This window comes from Tiliqua scincoides, chromosome 4 (assembly GCF_035046505.1).
Source record: "Tiliqua scincoides isolate rTilSci1 chromosome 4, rTilSci1.hap2, whole genome shotgun sequence".
NCBI classification, from domain to species: Eukaryota; Metazoa; Chordata; class Lepidosauria; order Squamata; family Scincidae; genus Tiliqua; species Tiliqua scincoides.
In genome coordinates this window covers 42,246,586-42,273,017 of record NC_089824.1, presented here as the reverse complement: position 1 = coordinate 42,273,017, position 26,432 = coordinate 42,246,586, and the positions used below count along the sequence as shown (strand labels likewise).

Genomic DNA, 26,432 nt, shown 5'->3' with positions numbered 1-26,432 from the left:
TGGCTAAGGGGCTCCCTCTCTGATACCTGAATTTTGCTGCTGTTTAGTTCTTTGAATTTTCATGTTTGTATCATGTGGTTTATGTTTGTCTCTTATGGCCCAATCCTGTCCAGGCCTTGCACTGACAGAACTTGAGTTCTGTCAGCTCAAAGCCTGTACCACTGGTGTGGCAGTCACTGCAATGGTGTGTGAGCTGGGGCAATCGGCTAGTGGCTGCATACATACCCCAACAACCTCTGGAACCCCTGCCAGAGCAGGTAAGTTGGTAGAGGGGGCATTCTGGGGTAGATTTGAGCTGGGTTTGAACTGGTCTGGGGCATGCTGAGGATGAGTTTGGATGAATATCAGTCGCATATCCTATGCTCCTACCCTGGGCTCAGTATACCCCTTGGACCCATTCTGATTTGCATCAGCCAAAGGCCTAGCTCAGATCCTAGTAAGCCTAGTGGGGACCAGGCAGCAGCGGAGTAAAATGATAGAGAGGTAAGTAAAACCTTTACTTACTTACCTCTCAGTTGCTGCTTGGAGGCTGTGCCAGTGCCACTGCATGCTCTGGGCCTTGCCAGGGTAGGAAAGGACTGTGACTCTTCTTTTTGTCTTGTTTATATTATTGCTAATTTATATTTAGTGCCAGCCACTTTGGGCTTAGTTTTATGAGAAGCAGCATAAATGTTATAAACCAATACATTACACTCAGTGCTTCAATTTACTAACCTTTAGAATAGTTTGGTGGCTTAGGACAAATATTGTTTAAAACATAATTTGATGGGCATCAGATTCCTCCTACCTGTTTAAAAGGCCATTCAAGGAATTCAGGTTCCACAGGTAGTTGAGCTGCTGAATTTGACTTGCTTCCTCCCTCTGACTCAGATTGAAGGTTACTAGAGGTTATGCTTTATATTCTTCCTTGCACATATACTGAAGAGACCAATTTATTTTGTCCCAGTTACAAAACTGCCAGCCTCACAGTGACGCACTCAGAAGGCTTTTGCTAAATAAACTAGATGCTAAAGAAAAGCACGCTGTTGTTGAAACCTACCAATTTACTGCAGGCTGTATTTTGCTCACCAGGGATCTTATATATGTAAGTTCAAGGTCTGTTGATATTAGCAGGTTCTGAACTAGCATATTTGAGAAAAGTAGGGCTGATCTTAATATAATAAATTAAACTGAGGGAAGGTCCTTTCTCATTTGAGGGCAAGTGACACTTCATCAGGATCGACTGAAGCACCTCACTTCCTTTCAAGTTTCTTATCATGAGTACCACATATGCCCTTGTTCTAAGTGACTTCAGGGAAATTGGTATTATTTTGATACCATTCTTCACGACGCATTTTCCTTCTTCTTAGCTTTCGTGGAACTTGGCCTCATTCACTCACACTACCATTTGTTCTATTGACTGGGTTGTAAGAATTAAATTCCATCAAGTTTAAGGCTGAATTCTAATATATATTTACCAGGGAGTAATAGCCCAACCATTCCCAAGGCCTGCACTGCCAGAACACATGTAGTGCCAAAGTAGTATCTGCCACGAAGTGCCATAAAGCACTTTGCCAGCAGTGCAGATTGCTGGCACGTCAACAAGAAGGCCAGGGCTTTCTTATATGCGCCGGTGGAGTGCCGAAGGCCTGCTGGTGCAGGTAAACCTGGTGCATGGGTTGGATTGAGGTGGGGAGGGATTGAAAAGGGTGGGCAGAACTGGGAAGAGATGTGCAAGGGTGAGCAAATCGGGTGCAGGGGGGGAGTGGGTTCAGCAGTGGCCGTGCACACCGAAACCTGGCCCCCTTCCCAGGCCTGCACGGATCAACATGAACTTGTGTCAGCAATATCACTGGCGAAGGTCCAAATTGATTTGTTTTGGCTGCAGGGGCTTATCTCCAGTCATGGGGATAAATGCCCCCTTACCCCAAGGAACCTGTCAGAAGCTGAAAATCCCGCATGGGGTGCAGCGTAGCCTGCACTGGTGCTGCTGCACCGCTGTGCAGGGATTTAGTTAGGATTGGGCTGCCTGCTGGTCCCATTAAAGTCAGTAGGACCAGCTTCAGAGTAGACATGCACAAGACTGCACTGCCAGTCTGCTTTTTTGAATTTGTGAAAGATGCCAGAATGAAGATGTAGAACTTAAAAAGCATGTCAGTGCTTTCAGTCCACAGGATTGGGCTGTAATTCATTTGTAAATTCTCCCTGAGTGCTATACAACATCTGTGCATTTCATTAATGTACTTTTTTGTTCTCTACTAGGATGAATGTAGCGCTCAGTTTAGAAAGAAAGTACCCGGAAGAAGGCTATTTGCTGAAAAGCAGTGGGCTTTCAAGAGTATTTCATACAGTCTTGTAATACATTTTTTTTCCTGTACCTGTTTGGCCATCCTGCCTCTTTTATTCACCTGTCTGAGCACTGCCCTCCTTTTTGCAACAGTTAAGTAGCTCCCATGCTGAATCCACATAGTGCTACTATAGGTGTCACTCTTGATAACATCTCTGCTGTAGGGAATCTGGCTCTTGGCCAGTATTAATTCTCAACTATTATGAGCTCAATCATATTCCACAGGCAATCATACTAACTTTGGTGAAAAAGAGTGCCTTTTATTCCTACTGAAAACTGAAACTTGGGTTCAAGTCTAGATTTCACAGATTGATAAATACAGCAGTTCCCAAATGTTGGGTCTGGGACCCACCAGTGGGTCATGATCCAATTATTGTTGAGTTGCAAAACTGGTAGGGCAAATTAGACTATGTGCATCAAGAGTTAAACAAGCTGCTGGGGGGTGGGGTGGAGAGAACTGCTGCCCAATCATCATTATAGCCACACCTCTTGGCATTTATAAATTAGGCAGCAGCTACAAGGGCTTCCCAAAAAATTGGGAACCACTGGATAAATGTTTCTTGACTCTAGATCAGTGGCAGGCAACCTGTAGTCCCCTGATCCTGAAAGTATCCAATGCTACATTACACATGGACCACAAAATATCCATTCTAGGAAGTCTAGAAAAGTCTAGGACAGGTGTTCCCAGAGACTTACTTGGACTTTGGGAACCCTGTAATTCTTTGCATGGTGGGTGGGCAGCAACTACAATCGCACTGCTGCCAGGTAGGGAGGGGGAATTTCACCTACCTGGGGTTTGCTATGGCTCTCCAAAAGGTCTGGGGAGCCTGCAACCCCCACTGCAGCCCTCCCTGAGGCTTGAAAATGTTGTAGAAAGGGGGAAGAAACCCACTTCCAGTTTATTGTCCCAAAACAGAAAGTGGAACTTTCAGGCTCCCCAAACCCTCCGGAGAGCAACCCCCATGTAAGTGAAAAAACCCTCCCTTTCCAGCAGTAACACGATCATAGTGATTGCATTGCTGCAGATTGCCGGGCTATTTCCCTTACAGGAGGATGGCCCTTTTCTGGTTCCCCTCGTGGGTCATGACCCCACCAGTTTGGGAACTACTTGTAGATATAGTGGCATCTTACACATAGTGGATTGCAGTTTCCTTGATTCTCATTGTCCTCTCAGAAACATCATATTGTTTGAAAGTGGGAAGATTACCCAAAAACTGATTTCCACATCTAGCACTGTTGTTGCTAGTTGAAGAAAAGAAAAAGAAAGGAAATTATTCAAACATTAGACATGATGCTAAAGCTTGCTGGTAGTGCAATCCTAGGTATGCCTTCTCAGAAGTGAGTCCCATTGAGTTGAATGAAATTTATCCCCAAGTAAGTCTATAGGATTGCAGCAAGAGTTGCTGGCAAAAGTTCACTGTCTATTGGGGAGATGATGTTGTTTGGAAAGATGAGATTCATGAAAATGCAGCCCAGAGGCTGCTGAAAAGGCAAATTGGGGATTATTAGTGATGATCTTGAAGCTTCATTAGCCAGTGTCAGAATGTATGTATCTATAGCATGGCTGCATTTGGAATACACAGTATTGCATTCATTTCTGGGCACTGATTCTCGAAAAGGGTTCTGTTCTAGATCCTGGGAAAGATGCAGAAATGATTGTCCGAAATTATCAAAGGGTGGGAACGTCTTATCCAGATGGAGTAACTAAAGCATTTGAGAATTTTTTAGATCTGAAAAAGGTGTGATATGGAGTGATATGGAAAAAGCATTTAAAATTATGAATGGTGTGGAAGGAGTGGGAACGGAGAAATATCTGAGTGTGCTGTTCATGGCCACTTGTTGAGGTCTTAGATGATTTTACCATGGGTTATTAGATAAATTCACATGTCAGTGGCTATCAGTGGCTGGCTATTTGTCATGATAGTTTAAGCTCCATAGTCTGAGTACCAGAGCAACTCTGGATATGTGATGCTGGGGAAAAGCAACAAGGAGGGCTGATGTCTTCACATTCCACTTGGGGGCTTCACTGAGACATCTGGTCAGTCACTATTGAAAACAGGATACTGGAGCAGACAGACTTTCGATCTCATCAAGCAGGGTAATTCTGATGTTCTTAGCACTACCTATATATGTGCATGCTTAATTCCCATATACACTATTGATCCATTTTTAAATAGTCAACCTCCTACAAAAGACACAATAAAACTCCTCTGTAGCAAAAGACTGCCCTGCAACTTGTGATCATTTAGAGAAGAGCTTGGTATCACATCCATCTTCTTCTAATGAAGGTCTCTCATTCTATTAGTTTTACGACAGGTCTTGGTTTAAAACTTCCACTCTGTATTATTTTGAATGTCTTCTTTGACTTGTCCTTAGTACTTTCTGGTTTCAAGAAATAATACTAATTTTTTTTAAATGCTTCATTCAAAGTCTGTCACAGTTGTCACTCAATGTATAAATGGAATGATAGGTTAAAATTCTTTGAATGAATAACCACAATGTTTCAAATTTACCATTAACAGCACTGATTTTACTGCCTCTTGTGAATCTGCCAGTAGATTTAATGCTAGGAGAGTTTCCTTTTGAAGTCACAGTTAATATTTTTTTAATCATGGTTGTGACCAAAGTCAAAGCAACAACAATTCTAGAAAATGAAGCATACAACTTGTGAAGATCAGGAAAAGTTAATTGATCGATTTGTCTCCATGTCTATATACAGTAGTTCTAGTTTCAAAAAGTGGGCAATTACAATCCTGTGCATACTTCCTGGAGCAAAGCCCCATTGAGCACTCAATGGGGTGAAATTTACTCCTGCTTTGTTGCAACAACTGTTGCTACAAAGCATTAATAGAGACTTGAGGGACTTAAAAAATTAAGGCCACAATCCTAACCCACTTTCCAGCACTGACATAAAGGCAATGCAATCCCAAGGTAAGGGAACAAATATTACCTTACCTTGAGGAGGCCTCCATGACTGCAGCCCCAACTGCAGGATGAAGCACATACCCCACTGACACAGCTATGCCAGTGCTAGAAAGTTGGTAAGCACTTCACCCTTAGTGCTACTCACATGCAATAATTTGCAGCACTCTGCTTAGTAGGTCAGATCCTAACCCCCTTCCCGGGTGTCCCAGCCTAGTGCCAGGCTGCTCGGAACTGCGCCACCTGTTTAGATGGCACTGATTCAAGTAGCCCATTCAGGCCGCTGCTGCATTACCCAGGGTAAAAGGAATCAATTCCCCTTGCCCTGGGTTGCGCGGCAGCCTTCCCCAACCCTGAGCTGGATACAGCGCAGACCAGGTGGCCTGCTTGTTCCAGCGCAGGATAGGTTTGGGCTGTAATGTATTTATTGTGGCCTGAATACAAAAGTTTGAAAAGCCATTCAATTTATACTTTGAAAACCTATTTTACTTACAGATATTCTGTAAATACAGCTGAACAAAATTACTGCTGCAGCTGATGAAACAAAAACCCAGAGGTTTACTGACATATTCATTTTCTTCTTCAATGAGCCCATGTCATTCAAATAACGTAAAATGACTTTTCTGAAATGTTCCTATGAAATTTTTTGAAATATTTGCTGTTTCAGATAACCTTTACCAGAAAACAAAAACCTATGGCATCATTGCATTTCTTGTGATTTGTAGATAACTATAGTCCTTTCCCTCTCTTTTTTATTCCATCCCTAGGAATTCTTTCATAGACATTTTACGCGCTATTCTGTTGTCGTTAGAAGTTCTCATTGAAGATCAGGAACTTCAGATAAATGGCTTCATTCTAATTATAGACTGGAGTAATTTCTCTTTCAAGCAAGCCTCCAAACTAACACCCTCTATCCTCAAACTGGCCATTGAAGGCTTACAGGTATGTGGGTTAAACATGCATGTGATACCCCAAATACTTTTAGTTTACTGATTGTCAGATGAATACTGTTTTTCAGCATGCAGAAAGAAACAAATCAAGAAGAATAAAACCATGCAGCGTAATCAGCAGTTCAAAAGTTTAACTTTTTATCTAATTAAATGGTAGAACATTCCTACTGTACAGGCATATAGTACTTATAACAGCAATTAAGAATAATGTTTGGAGATTTGAGATATAATCCATTTGAGATTTCCTGGGGATTTAAAACTTGCAACATCTGTCTAAAGCACATGCTATACACATGCAGGGTCTTTGTATATGTGGGTGGATAAATAGAGACATGTCTGAACCTGGATCATTTACATCAGTTTTACCAAAAGGTCAATGGTTTTTGTGTGTGTGTTTTTTTTAATGTTAATTAAAATCAGAGCAGCTAACAATGTAGCCACACCAGCTGATTTTAAAGCTGGCTTTCCTAGCATGTTGGGAATAGTAGTGTGGTTTGCAGTGAATTTCTGGTCACTAATATAGGCTCCACTTTTGACGTGTGCATGAATGTGTTGCATGTGTGATGTTTTTCATTGTGCAATTGAAGACTCCCACGCATAGGTATACACAGTTAATGAGCAGCCCCATTGATCAATCATAAAAAGCTAGCTGCTGTTCATGTGTACAAACACTAGATTTCACTGCTGTTTAGAGCATTTATGCATTGCAGGTTCCAGAGAGCACAGAAACTACTCAGAAATGGGAGTAAGTGTCTGCCTACAAATGTAGCACAGCAGGATCAACCAAAAGTACCCATATATAATGCACAGAGTTACTTTTGGTGTCTAAACTCTAAATCAATTCTTTCCACATAAGTCATCCCACCATGAATATACCATACAGTGGTGTGATTGCTTACACTTGCTTGAGTGTGTGTGTAGATGGCTGGATGATAGCATAAAACAGGAAATTAAAGGGTTAAATTCAGATGCCTACCTCCCCTTGATTTCAGACACTGAATTAGCAAAGACTCCTTATTTGTTTAGTTAAGCAGCTTTCATCTTATAATAGGCAATTACTTGGAATTGGTACCACTGAAGGCCTTTCAGTTGGCTTTGGACTTCTGAAAATCAGCAAAATCCCCTTGCCACAGGGAGAGCTCCAGTAGCTGCAATGGGGCAACCTGGACATGTGTCTGCTAAATTGCTGGCTTCCTTGCTCTGGGTCTGTGCCTGGGGAGGGAGATAGGATACAATGTGTGCCGAAGCCGCTGATCTTGTTCCGTCCCAGGCCTGATCTGCTCATCCTCCCCCTGCCCTTCTCCCCTTATGTGCTGCCTGGTGGGAACTTACTGTGCCCGGCATGTGCTGCTCCCTTTGCTAGCACTGGCAAAATGATGCAGGCCTTCTTGCCAGTGCTACTAACTGATGTGCTATTGCAATGCGCTTTACAGAACATTTGCAATGGCCTGTGCCTCTGGAGCAGTTGGTCCACTGGTGCAGTGGTAACATGGGATTGTGCCATAACTCACTATAAGGTAGCTTTATATATTCATGTGACATCTAGAACTGCACTACTACGGTGACCTCTTATTATCATAGTCATTATAGATATTGTTAGAGATAGAACAACTATTTTAGTTTTTTGAAAGTATTTATTTACTTATTTATTTTGCACATCTTTATGCTGCACTTCCTCTGAGGAGCTCAGGTACATGGTTCCTTCTCTCCTTTTATCCTCACAACAACCCTGTGAGGTAGGTGAGACTGAGAGAGAGTGACTGGCCCAAGGTCACCCAGAAAGCTTTGTACCTGAGCAGAGATTGGAACCTGGATCTTTCAGGTCTAAGTCCAGCATTAGAACTACTGTACTATCCTGGCTCTCAGTTAAGTATATTGTTTAAAATTTCTTAGCAGGCACATAAAGTATGCCTAACAAGCCTTCTATGTGCACAGATTCAGTAAAAATACATTTGTGTGCTCATTTGAAAAATGAATACTACAGGTTGAGTCTTGTTATTCGCAAGGGTCCTGTCCCAAGGACTCATGTGGATGGCAAAAAACACACTATAGAAAATCAATTTAAAAAACAAAGTCTCTTTGCTCTGGTGATTTAAAAACAGCCTTGCTGACCTTTGTAATGCACACAGAGGCAATCAGTCTCTCTCCAGGACCTTAGGCTTCACTAGGAGACAGCAATCCCTCCCTTCACCAGGTGCCCCAGCAAGGGGGAATGAACTGAGAAGGTGATAATCACTGCCATTTAGCCTTCTTTCACCTGCTCAGGGGGAAGGGAGGAGTGAAGCCTGCAGAGAGAATGATTGATGGATTATCAGCTGCACTCTCTGGCATTATTAAACAACTGTTTTCCTTTAATTTAAAGTGCTCATCAGCTTTGAGACAGAAAAATCTGGGGATAATTAGGTTATACCTGTAATCACTTGCATGACTGTCTCTCTGCAACAGTAAAAAGCAGTCTTTTAAACTGTGATTTTAAAGGGGAGCATTTTTCCCCTCCTCCAGGGATCAGCACATTCCTTCTCATTTGCAGGGGCCATTTGTGTTGAGTCAAATACATGTATAAAAAATCCATGTATAACAAGGCTGGACCTGTATTTTGAAATGTTTGCTCTTAACTCAGGATTATTGGACGTATTTCTGAAGTCAGTTCCACTGAACAGCCATATGCAGGGTAACTACATAACTAAAGTTGTAATGGAGAGCATTTTGGTACTAACTGAAACAAGGTTGGCTTGACATATTCCCCAAACACACAAGCCATCTGTTTCCAGCAGCTGTTGTGATACAATGCAGAGTGGAGTGTTCTCTGAGCTGTCAAACAGACCCTTGAAAAAGTGACTGAGGATCTTTCTTGGTATATAAAATAGAACAATAGGAACACATTTTGCTTGCTGCAGGAGAAGCTCTATGTCAGTTGCCTATCTGCCATTTCATTGAGTCTAGATGGTAAGAAGGGCAAGAAAAGATCAAGCAGGAGACTTGTGGCCCAATCCTATGAGCCATTTGCAGTAGTGCATCTATCAAACCATTGCCATAAATGTCCCCGTGTCAGTACAAGTGTCACACCTTGGTTGCATGCAACAGAACTGCTGGTCAAAATGGCCAGCAGCTCTCTGTGTGTGCCAGACTTGCCCAGAGATTCTGTTGGCCCAGGTAAGGTGGCAGAGACGATGGTTCGGGAAAGGTTTCAGGCAGGGATGTGGGGGGGGGGGCACACAGATTGAGTTGAGGAAAAGATGGTTAAGAGGTCACATGATACATATCTATAAATACCTGAGGGGCTTTTATGTGTAAGTTGAAGCAGATTTGTTCTCCGTTTCTCCAGAAGATAGGACCAAAAGAAATGGGTTAAGTGTTAGGAAGAACCTCCTGATGCTATGAAATGTTCAGCAGTGGAACAGTCTGTCTTGGAAGACGGATTATATACAGAATATTGAACATGCCATTCCACCTTATTTTGACCCTCTCTGAACCTACTCAGGTGGATTCACCAGCCCACATGATCTGCCAAGCCTCTGTTCGGCTACTGCTATTTTCCTCTGCTACTGCTATTTGCCACTACTATTTGCCTCTGCTTAAATTTTTGTTCTGTGCTGGCTGATTGCAATTCTCTCATTGGACTCTAACTAATTTAGGGATGGCCATAATGGTCATTCACAGAATTCCTTTTCCCCCCTTTTTTCCATGGGAGCAGGCCCAACTACCCTTGGGCATCCACTTGCATGGCTAATGTAGTGTGCAATCTCCATGCCCCATCATCTTTCACATTTTGCTCTTCATTATTATTTAAAGGATTCTCTCCCAAACCATATATGAAAACCAGGGGCTGGGGAGAAGGAAGGAGTGTGCAGTTACAATTGTGCAGTAACTAAATGCAAGCGATCAGTTAACGTAAAATAATAAATAGTTGGCTGCTATAAGACCCAAATTAATACCTGTACTCCAAATCAATGCAGTGATGATATAAAATCAAACGCTTCCTTTCCATTATAAATGGCTTCATGAATGCTTTTTAAAATGCCTTTATTAATGTTAATGAGATTCATAAGGTCTCTGAACTGAAGGATAATAAAGAGAGATTGTGGCATACAAAGAACAACGAAATATAACTTGGGTGGCTTTGCAAGGTATTTCTTAATGATTATACTATACCCTCCAAACTCCAATTCTAATTTTTAGACACAAAACTCTCTTTATACATTGTAGTATTGAATCTCAGGTATAATTTGCTTACTCCATATTTGACTGGATCCTCATCCATGCCAAAAAGGAGGATTAAAATGTAATTAATATATACATACTTTCTCATGACTGCATACAGCTGAAAACAGTTTGTTTCAGACAAACTTCAAAGATAACGTTCCTTTCCTCCCCACACGTGCAATTCAAACTAGCAGTCATTTGAATGCATCCATTAAAGACCAAAACATCATGAAGCAGATTGGTTAATGCCATTTATAACTTGTTCAGCATATATAAATGTTCTTTATAGCACTCTAGTAAATATTCATAAGCTTCCCGTCAGGTAACAGTACTTGAAAGAAATGTTTGCTTGTTGGCTTTGCCAAAGGCCCAGGAAGACAGGCTGTTTCGCTTAGTTTATCGCTGTATCTGTCACATTCTCATTCTAAGTCTTTTTCTTAAAATCATGTTTCTAAATGTTTGTCACCTTCAAAGAGATTTTCTTTATACAACTGCCACAACAGGCAGCATGTTGAAGATAATGTCAAAAAATATACATAAAAATTATAATTTTGAAATTATAACTCATAAATTCCCCATTAAGAACCGTTCATCATCTTCTTCCAGTGGTTATCAAACTTTTTAGAAGTCCTAGAGGCTGCTGCCCAATTTATAACTGCCAAGGGCATTAATGGTAATTTGCGCAGCATGGTCTCCCCAAAGTAGCAGCTTGTTTAACCTTTAATGCACATAATTTAATATCCCTTGCCAGATTTGCGAACCAAGAAAAACTGGGTCACGACCCACTGGTGGGTCCTGGACCCACAGTTTGAGCACCGCTCTTCTAGTGTACTGTTCTTGTGGTCAGGAAGCCTCACCATAAACAGTGCAAGCATTAACATCACAAGCTCCCCCTGCCCCTTACCTGCTTCACTCTGCTGCAGAACTGTGATGTCAACATCCTGGTTTCTTTAAACCACGGCTTAGTGGCTGGTGCAACATGTAATCATAGTATAATTCTGCTTTTGAACCAGAATATGAAGGCAACTTACACATTTTTGTTTCACATTCTGGTTTGGAAGCCAGAATTAAACCATAGTTCCTAACTTCATATGTCCTGCAGTGCCATAGCTTTAAAAAAACAACCAGGAGTTCTATCTGCATGAGCAAAGTAAATAAGAGGATAAGGAAGGGGGAGCATGTGAGCCTGCAGTTCTCCAGACCTTGGTCACAATACAGGCCATGGTTTTGTTGCAAGGCTGATAAGCAACTCAAGAACAACTCGGTACACAGGGATGAAGGTTAACATAACAACATAAGAACAGCCGCACTGGATCAGACCATAGGCCCATCCAGTCCAGCTTCCTGTATCTCACAGCGGCCCACCAAATGCCCCAGGGAGCACACCAGATAACAAGAGACCCTGGTGCCCTCCCTTGCATCTGGCCTTCTGACATAGCCCATTTCTAAAATCAGGAGGTTGCGCATACACATCATGGCTTGTACCCCGTAATGGATTTTTCCTCCAGAAACTTGTCCAATCCCCTTTTAAAGGCGTCCAGGCCAGATGCCGTCACCACATCCTGTGGCAAGGAGTTCCACAGACCAAACACACGCTGAGTAAAGAAATATTTTCTCTTGTCTGTTCTAACTCTCCCAACACCCAATTTGAGTGGATGTCCCCTGGTTCTGGTGTTATGTGAGAGTGTAAAGAGCATCTCCCTATCCACTCTGTCCATCCCCTGCATAATTTTATATGTCTCAATCATGTCCCCCCTCAGGCGTCTCTTTTCTAGGCTGAAGAGGCCCAAATGCCGTAGCCTTTCCTCATAAGGAAGGTGCCCCAGCCCTGTAATCATCTTAGTCGCTCTCTTTTGCACTTTTTCCATTTCCACTATGTCTTTTTTGAGATGCGGTGACCAGAACTGGACATAATACTCCAGGTGTGGCCTTACCATAGATTTGTACAACGGCATTATAATATTAGCCGTTTTGTTCTCAATACCCTTCCTAATGATCCCAAGCATAGAATTGGCCTTCTTCACTGCCGCTGCACATTGGGTCGACACTTTCATCGACCTGTCCATCACCACCCCAAGATCTCTCTCCTGATCTGTCACAGACAGCTCAGAACCCATCAGCCTATATCTAAAGTTTTGATTTTTTGTCCCAATGTGCATGACTTTACACTTACTGACATTGAAGCGCATCTGCCATTTTGTTGCCCATTCTGCCAGTCTGGAGAGATCCTTCTGGCGCTCCTCTCAATCACTTCTGGTCTTCACTACTCGGAAAAGTTTGGTGTCGTCTGCAAACTTTGTAACCTCATTGCTCAACCCTGTCTCCAGGTCATTTATGAAGAGGTTGAAAAGCACCGGTACCAGGACAGATCCTTGGGGCACACCGCTTTTCACCTCTCTCCATTGTGAAAATTGCCCATTGACACCCACTCTCTGCTTCCTGGCCTCCAACCAGTTCTCAATCCATGAGAGGACCTGTCCTCTAATTCCCTGACTGTGGAGTTTTTTCAGTAGCCTTTGGTGACGGACCGTGTCGAACGCCTTCTGAAAGTCCAGATATATAATGTCCATGGGTTCTCCCACATCCACATGCCTATTGACCTTTTCAAAGAATTCTATAAGGTTCGTGAGGCAAGACTTATCCTTACAGAAGCCATGCTGACTCTCCCTCAGCAAGGCCTGTTCATCTATGTGTTTTGAGATCCTATCTTTGATGAGGCATTCCACCATCTTACCCGGTATAGATGTTAGGCTGACCAGCCTATAGTTTCCAGGATCCCCCCTCTTTCCCTTTTTAAAGATAGGTGTGACATTTGCTATCCTCCAATCTTCTGGCACCATGGCCGTTTTGAGGGACAAGTTGCATATCTTAGTCAAGAGATCAGCAACTTCATTCTTCAATTCCTTAATAACTCTTGGGTGGATGCCATCAGGGCCTGGTGACTTATTGATCTTTAATTTATCAATGAGGTCTGAAACATCTTCTCTTTTAACCTCTATCTGACTTAACTCCTCGGTCAGGAGGAGGTTCACAGCATGTATTTGAATTGTATGCAATTTGTCCATGGGACTCATGTCCAAAGCATGGACATGAGTTTGATAGTGTCCAGAACTCTTATAGATTTCTCAGCCCTTTGTCTGAAAATTTAGACTTGCCATTGGCTGAAATGTGACATCAGAAATGGGGCTAATTCCTAATAGGATATAGATAAGAAACCATTTACATAAAAGATAGGTGGGCCAAACCATTGATTGGCTCTGATTTACATACTGGTGGGGTTTCACCTTAAAACTTAGCCAAAATTACACAATTCCCAAAAGTTTTCAAACACCAGCAGGGTACGCTATATTACCATTTACTCAGTTTTTACCCAGTATTGAACCTTATTCACTTCCATCAATTCAACGGACTTCCTTGACAGGCCTCCGTACCATCCTCATTAAGGAGGGTACAAAAGTACAAAAACACAGGTGTGAAGACCTCATCTTTGGCAGAACTTCAGACCTGTTTCTTGGCATGCCCATCTCGTTAGTGCGCCCTGATACAGTTCTCTTATCTTTTACACCTGTTGCTTAACATAACACAGCAAAGTAACTTTTGGTTCCTTTTATTAAAAGGGGTTTTCAAAAGCTTTACTAAAACTTCTATAATTCTATATAATTTTTTTGACCAGTTACCTTGAGTACATTGGTATTAAGGGATCACTTGGTTTCCATATGTCTTTTGCCCTAAAAGCATAAAGTATGAAATATAAAGCTATAAGTGAGCACTGTCAGGCAGGCATAATGACGTCCTTGGCAAGACTTCTGCCAGGATGAAGCCTATCTCTTTGTTGCCTTAGCCGCACTATCTTTTCTAAATTCCAGAGTGCTTACAGTCTGAGGCCTGAGCAGCTTCTGTGAAACTTCTGTGAAACTAACAATCAGCTACCAAAATGATTCTTTCAAGCAGCTTTTCTGTTTCCATTGTATGTGTTGCTCCAGTGGCCTTTACATGTGGGTTGCAATCTGGGGTTACCGTGCCTCAGTTTCTTATTAATGTCTGAACAGAACCAGAGCAGAAAAAAGATTTTTAGCAGCCTGGAGGTGTACAATTAATTAGAATTTCATGTGTCAGTGAATCCCTGCAGACCTAGTACCACTTCAGACTGTGAAGGCAAGCTGTAGTTGGTTGATGGGTAGAGGTCAATTTTATTCAGTAGAATTGAGAGTGAAGGTCTTTTTTCCCCCTAAGGTGATTTGGGTCCAGAGTGTTAATGAAACAGGGAATGAAAACAAAATTCTTAATCACCATAGTCCTGATCCAGCTAGATACCATATTTATTAATGTTAGATTCTTATATCCTAGCTTTCCATGCTGGAAACATAATTGCTAAGGTGGCTTAGAAACTGGCTTCTACATGCATAAGTGAAGGACCCCATGTGCCACAGATAGGGTCCCTACTTGATCCTACTGCTAAGGCTAAAGTACAGGCGTGTTCTTTCAAAACCAACAATTATACCTATCAACTTTTCAGGAAGGAGGGACAGATATAAACGGATCCCTGGCCAAACGGATGAAAAGCAATTACTGCTTTTTCAGAAGTGTTCTGCATGCATAATCTCTGTTGCTTCTTGGCTGATATATCAAGTGGCCTCTAGAGAGATAGTCATCATCAATCCCACAGGGCCCTGGCCAGATGGAAATGCGGTTGTATTGGACATATTTTACTGATGTAACCCACTGGAACTGTCCCTAATGACTAATGAAATTTTTACTTGAGTAAGAAGTGCAGAATTACGTCTCCTGAGATGAGATGAAACCCTAATGGGATGTTTTTGGCAGACATTCACATATTTCCCAAATGCTACGGTAATCAATTTCCAGCTTAGTCAACATTATTTTCATAGAACAAGAACAGCTTTATATTTTATGGTTGTTAAAACTAAGGATTACATTTAAACACAAGTTTTCCTTTGGGTCATGCATCGTGTGTTTTGATCACTCCTAAATGCCCAAGCAGTCTGGATTGAATTTCCCGCTTACTTTCATTGTACTTTAATTATTTCCCATAATTTTTCTCCATTTTTTTTTTCAGAACAGGTGACATTATTTGGTAGTCACATCCTCCTGATACAAAAGGTTTATAATTGAAGTATGCGTAATTACCTCGATCATGCACTTCACCTGAAGTATGCATGAATACGAGTAATGCACTCGTAATTGAAGTATGTGTGCTAAGGTGGCCCTGAGGCAGAAAACTCAATCTGCTGCTTCTCCCCCCTTAATTTCAGTGCTCCAGAGTGTTTTTTTTTTATGGACACACAGCTGGGGGGGTCAGAGCTTAGCCCTTGAACCTCTTTTTGTGGCTTGAGTCAACTGTGAACAATCTGGAAAATTAATAAAGATGAAGGTAGGTCAAAGTATGTGCAAAGAACATTTCCTTTGCCATTGAAGGCCAGTGAAATGAATGTTTTCATGCCTTCTGATCATGCCCCCAACACTGATATGCCCACTGGTTGAAATACATTGGTGGCTGTGAGCTGGGTGTATCTGTGTTTGGCAGAGACCATATGTGGATCTGGGTAGGCCCAGGAGTTGAACAATGTCCGCTGTTTCAACTCTGACATTCTATGATTCTCCATGCAGTTGGGAGCCCTCATTGCCCTGGGTTCCTTGTTGCATATATGATGTACAACCCCTTCCACCATGGCTGGCCCAGCCATGAAGTGACGATGTGGCTTTTGTCAGCAGCAAGATGGCGGAGAGAGCAGGGGGGTAGCAGAATCAGGATGCCCTTTGCTACTTTCTCCCTTCAGCCCATCACAGGCGTGAGCTACATTGAGCCACTCCCTGCTTGCTAAAAGCAAGGGATAATTGGATCATCCCCTTCCCCTGCCCCGTTGTCTCATAGGGTTTAAGGTTTAAACCCTGTCTGAGAAAGGAGCACTTTGATGCCCCTCATGTTGCTCCATACTCATGTGATGAGACAAGGTTGAAAGGAATGCATCCCTTTAAACCCCGTGAGAGGACACAGAGCAGTAAAAACATGAGACACTTCTTTTTAGAGGGGAGGTGTACATGTACGTTGTCCCTCCTGAAGAAGGTGGCAGTAATGAGTTGAGGCAGAGTTGTGCAGTGGACCAGGGTGGACCAGCCCTGCCTTTCACACAAATGCTGAATGTGCTCCTGGCAGGTGCATCTACATGGGTAGCATACAAAGTCCCACTTGCCTGCTGTGTTCACAGAACACAAGGTATATGATGTGAACACCCCTGAACAACTCCAGTCTACACAATGAGCTTTTGGGAGCCAGATCAGAGTGCATCTTCTGGGCATTTCTCCTCTTACAAATATAATCATGCTGTAGACATAACCTGTTTTATAAACCCTCTTGAGATTTTTGGGGAGAACAGACAGAGAGATCGAGGCAACCAATGGGATGAAAGAAAACAAGATTCCACTTGCAAGAGAAGCTGTAACATGACATTACTGGATTGGATGGTGGGAATTTTGACCAAAAAAAGTATCAGTCACATGCTACCTCTGGGGCAGGTTGCATGAAGGAAAGAACAAAAAACACTGAACTGAATAACTGTTCTGCTGACTGAAGATCTGCCTGCCCATTTTTCTCATTTACTTGGCTCTTATTCTAGGTGAAGTAATATATATTTTAAATTTTTCAAATGAGTTGCCCACAGGTGGACAAATCCATTGCACATTGGCATGCATTTACATTTCTATCATGCCAATCCTACTCCACTCTTCATGCAGGGATGTAGCTGAGCCAAAGTGGCACCTGCTATATCCTGTGGAGGATTTTGAGTTTCCGGTGGCCTCCTCTGGGTAAGAGAACATTTGTTCCCTTGCCCCAAGGTAAGCCTGAGCCAGCCTAGTGGGTTTACTCAGACCTGCACTAGATATATCACTGACACAACTCCTCATGGACCCTAGTCTGGGGATTGAGGCCGAAGAGGAGGATTTTATATTGCCATGCACCACTGCTACTGATGCCACCACTTTCTAATTCATCGTCACCCCCATCCACACCCCTTTCCTTCCCCTGGGGTCAGGTCCAGGAAGGATGTTAGAATTTGGCAGCCACCACTGTTACTGAATCTTTCCAGACTTAGTCTGTCCACCTCGCCACCCCAATGGGCTCTCTCATATCTTGAAAATATGAATAAGAGTTGCAAATTTTCTCTTCTGTCATTTGTAGCTAATGAGTTCTCACATAGAGAGAACAAAATGCTTTTCCCTCTTGCGTATATTAAACGTTGGGTAAAAATGGCTTTTAATGATGTCACTTTCTGCTTAATGATGTCACTTCTGGCCTTCAGAGGGCACCATGAATGCCAGCTTTGGACTTCGGTATGAAATGAGTTTGACATTCCTGCACTAAACTATGCAAAATGATTTGATAAGCACTTTGTTCTCACATAGAAACATAGATATGAGAGAGCCCATTTATCAAGCTGGGAGATCCCAATTATAACAGGGCCAGATAAAGTGCTTCCAGGGGCTGCTTTCGGCCCCTTATATTTGAAAGCCCTGGTTTGGTGTTATCTCTGTTGACAGGCAGTGGCGTTCAAGGATTTCAGACAGGGTCCTTCTAGGCCCCACCGTGAGAAATCAGGGGTAGAACCTGGGGCCTTCTATATGCAGAACAGATCAAAACAGTCTGCCTTTACTCAGGGAACCTGTTGAGAAGTGGTAGTTTAGCCTCTGTCCATACAGTTATAGCACATGCATATGGTCATTCTGCATGCTCTGTCTCCCTGCATGCTTGCAACAGTGCATAAGGGCTACTTCTCTCAAAGGTAGATGATCCACTTAGGCTATTTCTGGATTCATTAAATGATTAATCTCTGGAAGTTGAATTCCTGATAAAGTCAGATGTATCAATATGGTCTGTGCCAAGTTTTCTTCCAGTTAAATACAGGCAGATTACTTTCATGATGATACACTCTGTGATATCAGTTGCAGGAGTGGATTGTATTGTTTATAATTATTACTGGGTGGTAACAGAACACATAAGAACATAAGAACATAAGAACAGCCCCACTGGATCAGGCCATAGGCCCATCTAGTCCAGCTTCCTGTATCTCACAGCGGCCCACCAAATGCCCCAGGGAGCACACCAGATAACAAGAGACCTCGTCCTGGTGCTCTCCCCTACATCTGGCATTCTGACTTAACCCATTCCTAAAATCAGGAGGTTGCGCATACACATCATGGCTTGTACCCCATAATGGATTTTTCCTCCAGAAACTTGTCCAATCCCCTTTTAAAGGCGTCTAGGCTAGACGCCAGCACCACATCCTGTGGCAAGGAGTTCCACAGACTGACCACGCGCTGAGTAAAGAAATATTTTCTTTTGTCTGTCCTAACCCGCCCAACACTCAATTTTAGTGGATGTCCCCTGGTTCTGGTATTATGTGAGAGTGTAAAGAGCATCTCCCTATCCACTCTGTCCATCCCCTGCATAATTTTGTATGTCTCAATCATGTCCCCCCTCAGGCGTCTCTTTTCTAGGCTGAAGAGGCCCAAACGCTGTAGCCTTTCCTCATAAGGAAGGTGCCCCAGCCCCGTAATCAGCTTAGTCGCTCTCTTTTGCACCTTTTCCATTTCCACTATGTCTTTTTGGAGATGCGGCGACCAGAACTGGACACAATACTCCAGGTGTGGCCTTACCATCGATTTGTACAACGGCATTATAATATTAGCCGTTTTGTTCTCAATACCCTTCCTAATGATCCCAAGCATAGAATTGGCCTTCTTCACTGCCGCCGCACATTGGGTCGACACTTTCATCGACCTGTCCACCACCACCCCAAGATCTCTCTCCTGATCTGTCACAGACAGCTCAGAACCCATCAGCCTATATCTAAAGTTTTGATTTTTTGCCCCAATGTGCATGACTTTACACTTACTGACATTGAAGCGCATCTGCCATTTTGCTGCCCATTCTGCCAGTCTGGAGAGATCCTTCTGGAGCTCCTCACAATCACTTCTGGTCTTTACCACTCGGAAAAGTTTGGTGTCGTCTGCAAACTTAGCCACTTCACTGCTCAACCCTGTCTCCAGGTTGTATGTAGCTCTATTATTAGTTCTAAGTGGATAATAGCTTTTTTCTCCTATTGATCCAGTGTGTATAGACCTGTTTGGAGAGCACACTTTCCTAAGTTCTCATGAATAATGTCATTTTTTGTCACTTGATTCTCTAAATCAGTATGCTCCATATAGGATATGAAATTTTTTTGTTTTGGTCATGTGACAACTGTCATTAAAAAAAAAAAAAGAAAATCCAGTAACAGAAAAAGCCCTCATACAAAATGAAGATAGAAATGTTCCCCATTGTAAATGCTACATATACAAATGATCATATCCCTAATTTTAACCTAATTTTAGCATTATTATTCAAAGTTATAACACCTTAACTCTGCCCCCTTGAGTGAAGTTCAAAAAAACATGCCAGGGTACTCTCTCATGGATTACTCACTTGGATGGCATCGTTTCTCAAGTTGTTTTGTCTTAGATGGCTTAAATTAGTGAATCTTAAAGTTGGGGGTGACCAAAAGGTACACAAAGCCAAACTTTTGCCTTGAGAAAGGACCATCCATAAACTCTGTACCCCATTTCCACCCAGGAGCTGATGCATTTCAGACCACAATGTGATGCAAGCAGAGAATAAGCACAGCACAGAGTGGATCTGTGGAGAAAAACACAAAAAGACAACTCGAGCTAGTAAGAGAAGCCAGGTGTTCCTGAATGCTCAAAAGCTACCACTGGACCGTCAGTGATTACTGAGGAAGACAAACACTTTGTTTCAATAACAAATAATAATGTGGCCATAAAAATGCTTCCCTTGGTATCCCAAGTCATGCATCAAATATTTGATTCAGTGGGAAACACTTCATTTCTTCAATCAATGTTTACATCTACAAGCCTCAACAATGGCACAAGATAAATTGTGTGCGCGTGTGGTAGTATAAAATATATTTTCAAGACCCTGAACGTTATTAATCAGACAATGTAAAAAGCAGAGGTATATTCTCAGTTCTCAGGCTACTTTTTGACTTGAGCAACAAACATTTGCTACAATCCACACCAGAATGTACACTTAGAACCAGAGCAGTTTAATTGAGTTCAGGAAGATAGCTTTGCAGTCAACTGCTTGAGGGTTGCTCAGCCATTGTGTAGTACTTGGTAATATCACCTGCTGACTCTGGTGGTCTCCCAGCCTTCACAGCTCCCTTTGTCTTTTGTGAGCTTCAGGAATACTAGTTCAGCCTTTAGTGTCATTTCCATTTCAGTGGATGATGATTTCATTCTTCTCAAGCTTGAAGCAGAGTGTAGGTGGTTTTTATGAAGCACTTTCTTGATATTATATTTGTTTCCCTAGAGACAGAGATCAAAAAGGAAACAAGTAAAAGAGATGAAGTTCTTTAACCATGTTTGCTGTTCTCTCTTCTTCAAGCTACTGCACAAACACTGCAGAGATAGGTACATCATGGCACTCTAGTCCTGCAGCATTTTTACATGCAGAATAGCAAGGGCCCTTCTTTACAAAGATGTACTCGAGAAGAATTTGCAGTTAGTAGGTGGTAAAGAGCAACCCACAATTGTTTTGCTGTGATAGCTCTGTGAAAAGTGGCTGCCAAAAATGGCCGTGTAATAGCCCTTGTTTTTTCAAATCTCCACTGAAAGATAAAGCAATAGGTGTCTTGTATCAGACATCTTCAGCTCCATGGTGGCAGCAGAAAATAACAGAATGTTGTGAATTAGACTGATATTGTTTGGTTGGATCAAGGCCGGCCCATCCATGAGGACAACTGAAGCAGCACACTCAGGGCCCCGTCCTATCCATTTTTCCAGTGCTGGTGCAGCAGTACCAGTGGGGCTGCTTCTTGTGGTAGGGAGGCAATCACGGAGGCCTCCTCTAGGTAAGGGAATGTTTGTGCCGTTATCTTGGGGCTGCATTGTGGTTGCACCGGTGCTGGAAAGTTGGATAGGCCCTCAGGCAGCAGATTGACTAACTCTCTCCACCTACTTGCCTCTACCGATTCTTCCCTCCTCCTCATCCTTCCAGTCCCTGGATTAGAAAGGAAAAAGGGGAAGACAAAGTGTGGAGGGGAGGAGACTGCTCAGCTGGAACCTGGGAGACTAGGAGGACAGAGGCTAGCACATCATCAGGTAAGGAGGGCAGTGTTTGGCATGTTACCTTAGCTATTAGGTGTTCTTGGGTTGGCCCCAAGTTGGATCAACCCAGAAAAGTTACTAACCTAGTTGGTTGGCAACCTTCAGTCTCGAAAGACTATGGTATAAGCCTACAGCACCCGGTATTCCCGTGCGGTCTCCCATCCAAGTACTAACCAGGCCTGACCTTGCTTAGCTTCCAAGATCAGACAAGATCAGGCATGTGCAGGGTAACAGTTGCTGTCCTACAAAACCTGCTATCGAACACACATACCTGAATTAATCAGTCATGGTTCAGTGATGTCATTAAAAAACGGACAGAACAAAGTCCCTGCATTATTACTGCTTGAGTCTTTCAAGGCTTTCTTTTTCTTTTTCTTTTGTACTTACTCCAGGCTACGTGGTACTACCTTCAGCAGTGACTGGTGATGTGTCACCACTCCTTGGTATCCAAAGGAAGGAGGAATTCCTGCCCTTACCTGTTTGGGAAGCTGGGATGAAGGCAGGGGGCACTGCATTCAGCATTGTGCTGGGATGCAGTTGCTGACTGGCTGTATGCCTCTGGAGTGGGCTGCTGCCTCAGCAGGGTATCTTGCCAGGTAGTCCACAGATGTGCTTGCACAGTGCTGCTGACTGAGGCACCTCTTACCCCTGCCTCTTGAGAAAGGGGATGGAATTGCTCCCCCAGTGTGGTTTTTATTTGAAAACTAATTTCCTTGTGCCTTTGATGTAGCATGAGGTGCCATTTTATATTTGTTGTCCTCCTAGAGACCTCTTTTAGAAAATCAGGAAGGCACATGACAGCCACACTGAGGCCTGGCAACACATACATGCACTTTACAATTGTGGCTTGGTCAGAAAGTATGAACTTTAAAAACTGCATGCAGAGGGGTTTTTGAGCAACTCAAAAAGTGAGCCAAACTGCAGACTACACAGATATGAAGTGTATGATCAAAGAATTGAGACTGCAGAAGACAAAAGAAAAGGTTTACCCATCAGCAGTGGAGGACTTACACAGCCCTGGACCTGAGGCAAAGGTCTGTGCTACTACCCCCTGTGCACAAAGTCACCCCCCTCCACTCACCACAGCAGAATGGAGACGTGCACAGCTCCAGGACCCAGGGAAGTGTTCTGAAGCTTCCCTATGGTCTTAAACTATACTTCCGAAAAACTGGAAGTACAGTTTCCAACTGCATCAGAAGCCTCAGTGAGGTTTCCCGCGCTGTCCTAGAGGCGCATGGCCTCAGCACTTGGGCTATTTGCCCCATTCTCAAAGCACTAGGTCCACTGTTGCCCATCAGCCAAACTTCCTGGAATGGCTACTAGCCATTCAAGATGCACAGACCAAAATCAGCAAGGTAACCAGAATAATGTCCCTATCCCTGTATATCATGTGCTAAATATATATATATATATATAAAGCTAAAACAGTCCAAAGATGGGCTGGCTAGCTAATTCCTTTAAGAGTCACGTGGTCATTGCTGAGATCTGGACTCCAAGCCCCACCCTAACAGCAGTACTGCAAAGTGGCCATTAGAGGTGAAGGAGAAAAAGCATGTGTCAGTTACTGGAAATACTCACCTATAAGGCAAGAAATTTCTACCAATAAATCAAGCATACATTGACCCCCTTCATCTTAACTGCAACTCAGTCAGGGCTATTCAGGCATGTTTCAGCAGCCAAAAGAAGCCTGGAGGGTCTGTGAAGCATCTGAGGAACATTTTGAGTGGCTGCAGACAGCTTACAAACAATTACATTTGTGGAGCTTCATTGTAGAGTCCTCTGAGCAGGCTTGTTAACTCAAAACCCAGCAGTGCCTCTTAAAGCAACAGTGTGCAGTATAAAAAGTTGTCTGGTAGAAATTGAAGGAGGGTGTTCTGCTGTGGTAAGCTGTTTATGTTGCTTTATATCGGTGCTGCATTTGTTATGGAAGGTTTCAAACCTTGATTTTTTTTATTTTAGCAATTCGATGCAATGTTCAATTCTGTTGCTTTGGGGGGATGGCACGTAGCGCTACATAAAGACATTGTTAATGTCTTCAGAAACAGTGGTGTGACTCAGACGCTTTCCCCCCTTTCAATCAGGCTCCTGGGCAAGCTGCAACTCCTCCTCTCCTCCTCACAAGCACTATTTCCCAGGTTTTACCTCCAACTTATCTGAGGGTCATGGAACATTCCATTATTTTTGGCTGAAAATCTGCCCTCGCCTTATCGCCTTATAGGCGAGGATCTGTGGTATGATGCCTGTTTTCTATGCAGTTGTAGCAATTTCTCATTGTAGTAAGTATCTTTTTAAAAAAAGGTTCAAATAATTCAGTGTGCAATTGCTTCTGTTCAGAGACAGAGAGAGAGAGAGAGAGAGAGAGAGAGAGAGAGAGAGAATGGGCTAAGCTGCATCCGCTTATGCTTCTTTGTCAATGCACAGCTACATTGGTGAAAGATTAAGGTCACTGCATATGGTTGCCAATACAGTTCCAAAATGATTCAGAGACCAAACAACCAGAAAGTATCAATTTTATGCTTATATGATTCATTCATTCCTTTGTAATTTTGTTTTCAACTCCTAAGCATGATGGGAGAGTGCTAGGCTCTTGGAGAGAGAATTTTGTTTATCAACCTTGATGCTAGGACATAATATCAAAGAAAGCAAAGTCAGAATGTTGGTCCGCATTTTGAATGGGCTGAGTACCAGCTCCCACTGATTCATCAGTCATGTGTAGTGTGGTGGCTAAGAGAATTGGGACCTTCCTGATGTAAACTTTGTCTTTGACCTTAGACACACTGCTCCCTTCTCAAGCACAGCTGCAGTATGGGGATTAAAAAATATTACCTTACAAGATTGTTGTAATGCCAGGGCAGGGCGGGGAACAAATTGAGACTGGGAAGAGGGTGGTATTTGTGGTGGCAACACCACTGATATCCTATCTTCCTTCCCAGCCTCAAAGTGCCTTCCTAGGTTCACTCAGACTTGTGGCAGCAAAATAGCTGGTACAGATCCAAGCTGACACCTAAAGTCAAATGTTCCTTTACCCAGAGGAGACCCCTGGAGCCCGAAACTTCCCCATTGGCATGGCTGCATCAGTACAGGGGGAGTTAGGTAGGCTTTGGACTGCCCTTCATATAGCCCTTTTGGGTGTTCAGAACTTTATGTGTACTGGTCCAGCCTATTTATACACTGATTTTTTATACATGGATTTGACTCAACGCTAATGGCCACTGCAAATGAGAAGGAATGTGCTGATCCCTGGAGAAGGGGGAAAATGCATCCCTTTAAAATCAATTTAAAAAACTGCAGTCCTTTAACAATAGCCTTCTTAATGGGGGGGGGGCAGCTGGCTGACAATCCATCAGTTCTTATCTCTCCAGCAGACTTCCCCTTGAGCATGTGAAAGAAAGGTGATCACTTTGCATTGGTGAAGGGAGGGGCTGAGTGAAGTGCCTTTCTAAGCTTGGAGGACGACTGATTGATGGATTGTCGTCTTAATGACTCTTATCTTACTTCACAAAGGTCAGCAAGGCTGTTTTTAAATCACTGGAGAAACTTTGTTTTTTAAATTGATTTGCTATAGTGCGTTTTTTGCCATCCACTTGAGTGCTCAACCTGTTATCTTGTTGTGACTTGTGCAGCAATCCTGGAGATAAGTTTTACTCTCTCTTCCTATATTGCTGGGGCTGACTTGCCTAAGGCCACCTAGTGAGTTCATAGCAGAGGTGCAATGTGAATCCAGAAAGCCATCCACTCACAGCCATTATGTTATGCTGATTTTAATTTCAAATATCATATGTTTTAAATAGTAACATGTGAAAACAAGAAAAAGAAAAAGCTAAGCAAAGTGTATCTATTGTATGTCTGATCTTTGCCTCAAGAAACTTCTAGATTAATGTGTGTACAATGCGTGTGATGCTATTGTTCCAAATTGCACAATCTTTTCTATATATAATTCATTCTGAAATGATTGAAATAATCCATCACCTTGGGAGGGACCAGGGGACTCATAAGCTCCTATTCTCCCGTAGAGCAGAGCTGCTTATTCTTGAATGTCCTCCATAGGCAATTTGAATGCATTGCACATAAAGGCAAATATAATGGCTAAAACTCAAAACTGTTATCCATCATTGTAATGACAACTTTCCTAAGTAATTTGTTATCTTCTCCATGAATCGTTGGCATTCATCACAACGGATAGGAGGACAGAAGGTGGGCAGGGTGGTTGCACTGAGGGAAAGGGGAAGGGAATGTTGGGACTACAGAGAACTTTTCAGTCTGCTCCTGAGGCTGTTCCAGTGTTCAAAAAGCACAGCCACATGAAAATAGATTTTGATTTACTGCAGAGAAAGGAAAATAGAGAATGCCTAAGGGCAGCAAAGAGATGAGCATAGAGATTTAAGGGCACGAAGACTACAAACCAGAGCAATTACCTTCTTCCTTGACCTCTGCTGTGAGAATGATGAGTGAGGCAGCAGCGTAGCCAGGGGCAATACAACCTGGGGGCAGTGACATTGTAATGCCATGCAACATAGTGATGTCATGTGACACTGTGACATCACTTCCAGGTTCAGAGGAGGATGCAGAGGCTTTGTAATGTGACTGACCACCACCCCCCCTTCTTCAGCAGCTTCCCAGCTGAATTTCAGCTTCTGCTAAGTCACTGCATGCTCCCAAGCACAGCGCTGTGGAAGCTCAGTGGAAGCTGAGCTCAGTGGAAGCTGAGAGTGGAAGCTGAGAGTTAGCCAGGAAGCTGCTGCTCATATCAGACTCGCCACTGCGCACTGTCTCCTCAAATGGCTGGTGCAAAACATTCCTTCCATGGCCATTAGTAGCTCTTGTAAGAAGGCAACCCTGTGAATGTTATA

At 42.9% G+C, this 26,432-nt stretch overlaps 1 protein-coding gene across 1 annotated transcript in view; it reads left to right on the top strand.

The window, feature by feature from the left end:
* CLVS1 (clavesin 1) overlaps positions 1-26,432 on the top strand; it is a 73,091-nt gene that overhangs the window by 7,225 nt on the left and 39,434 nt on the right. The window contains 1 exon segment of the mRNA XM_066625943.1: positions 6,016-6,190. Within this exon segment, the coding sequence (XP_066482040.1) occupies positions 6,016-6,190 (175 nt within the window).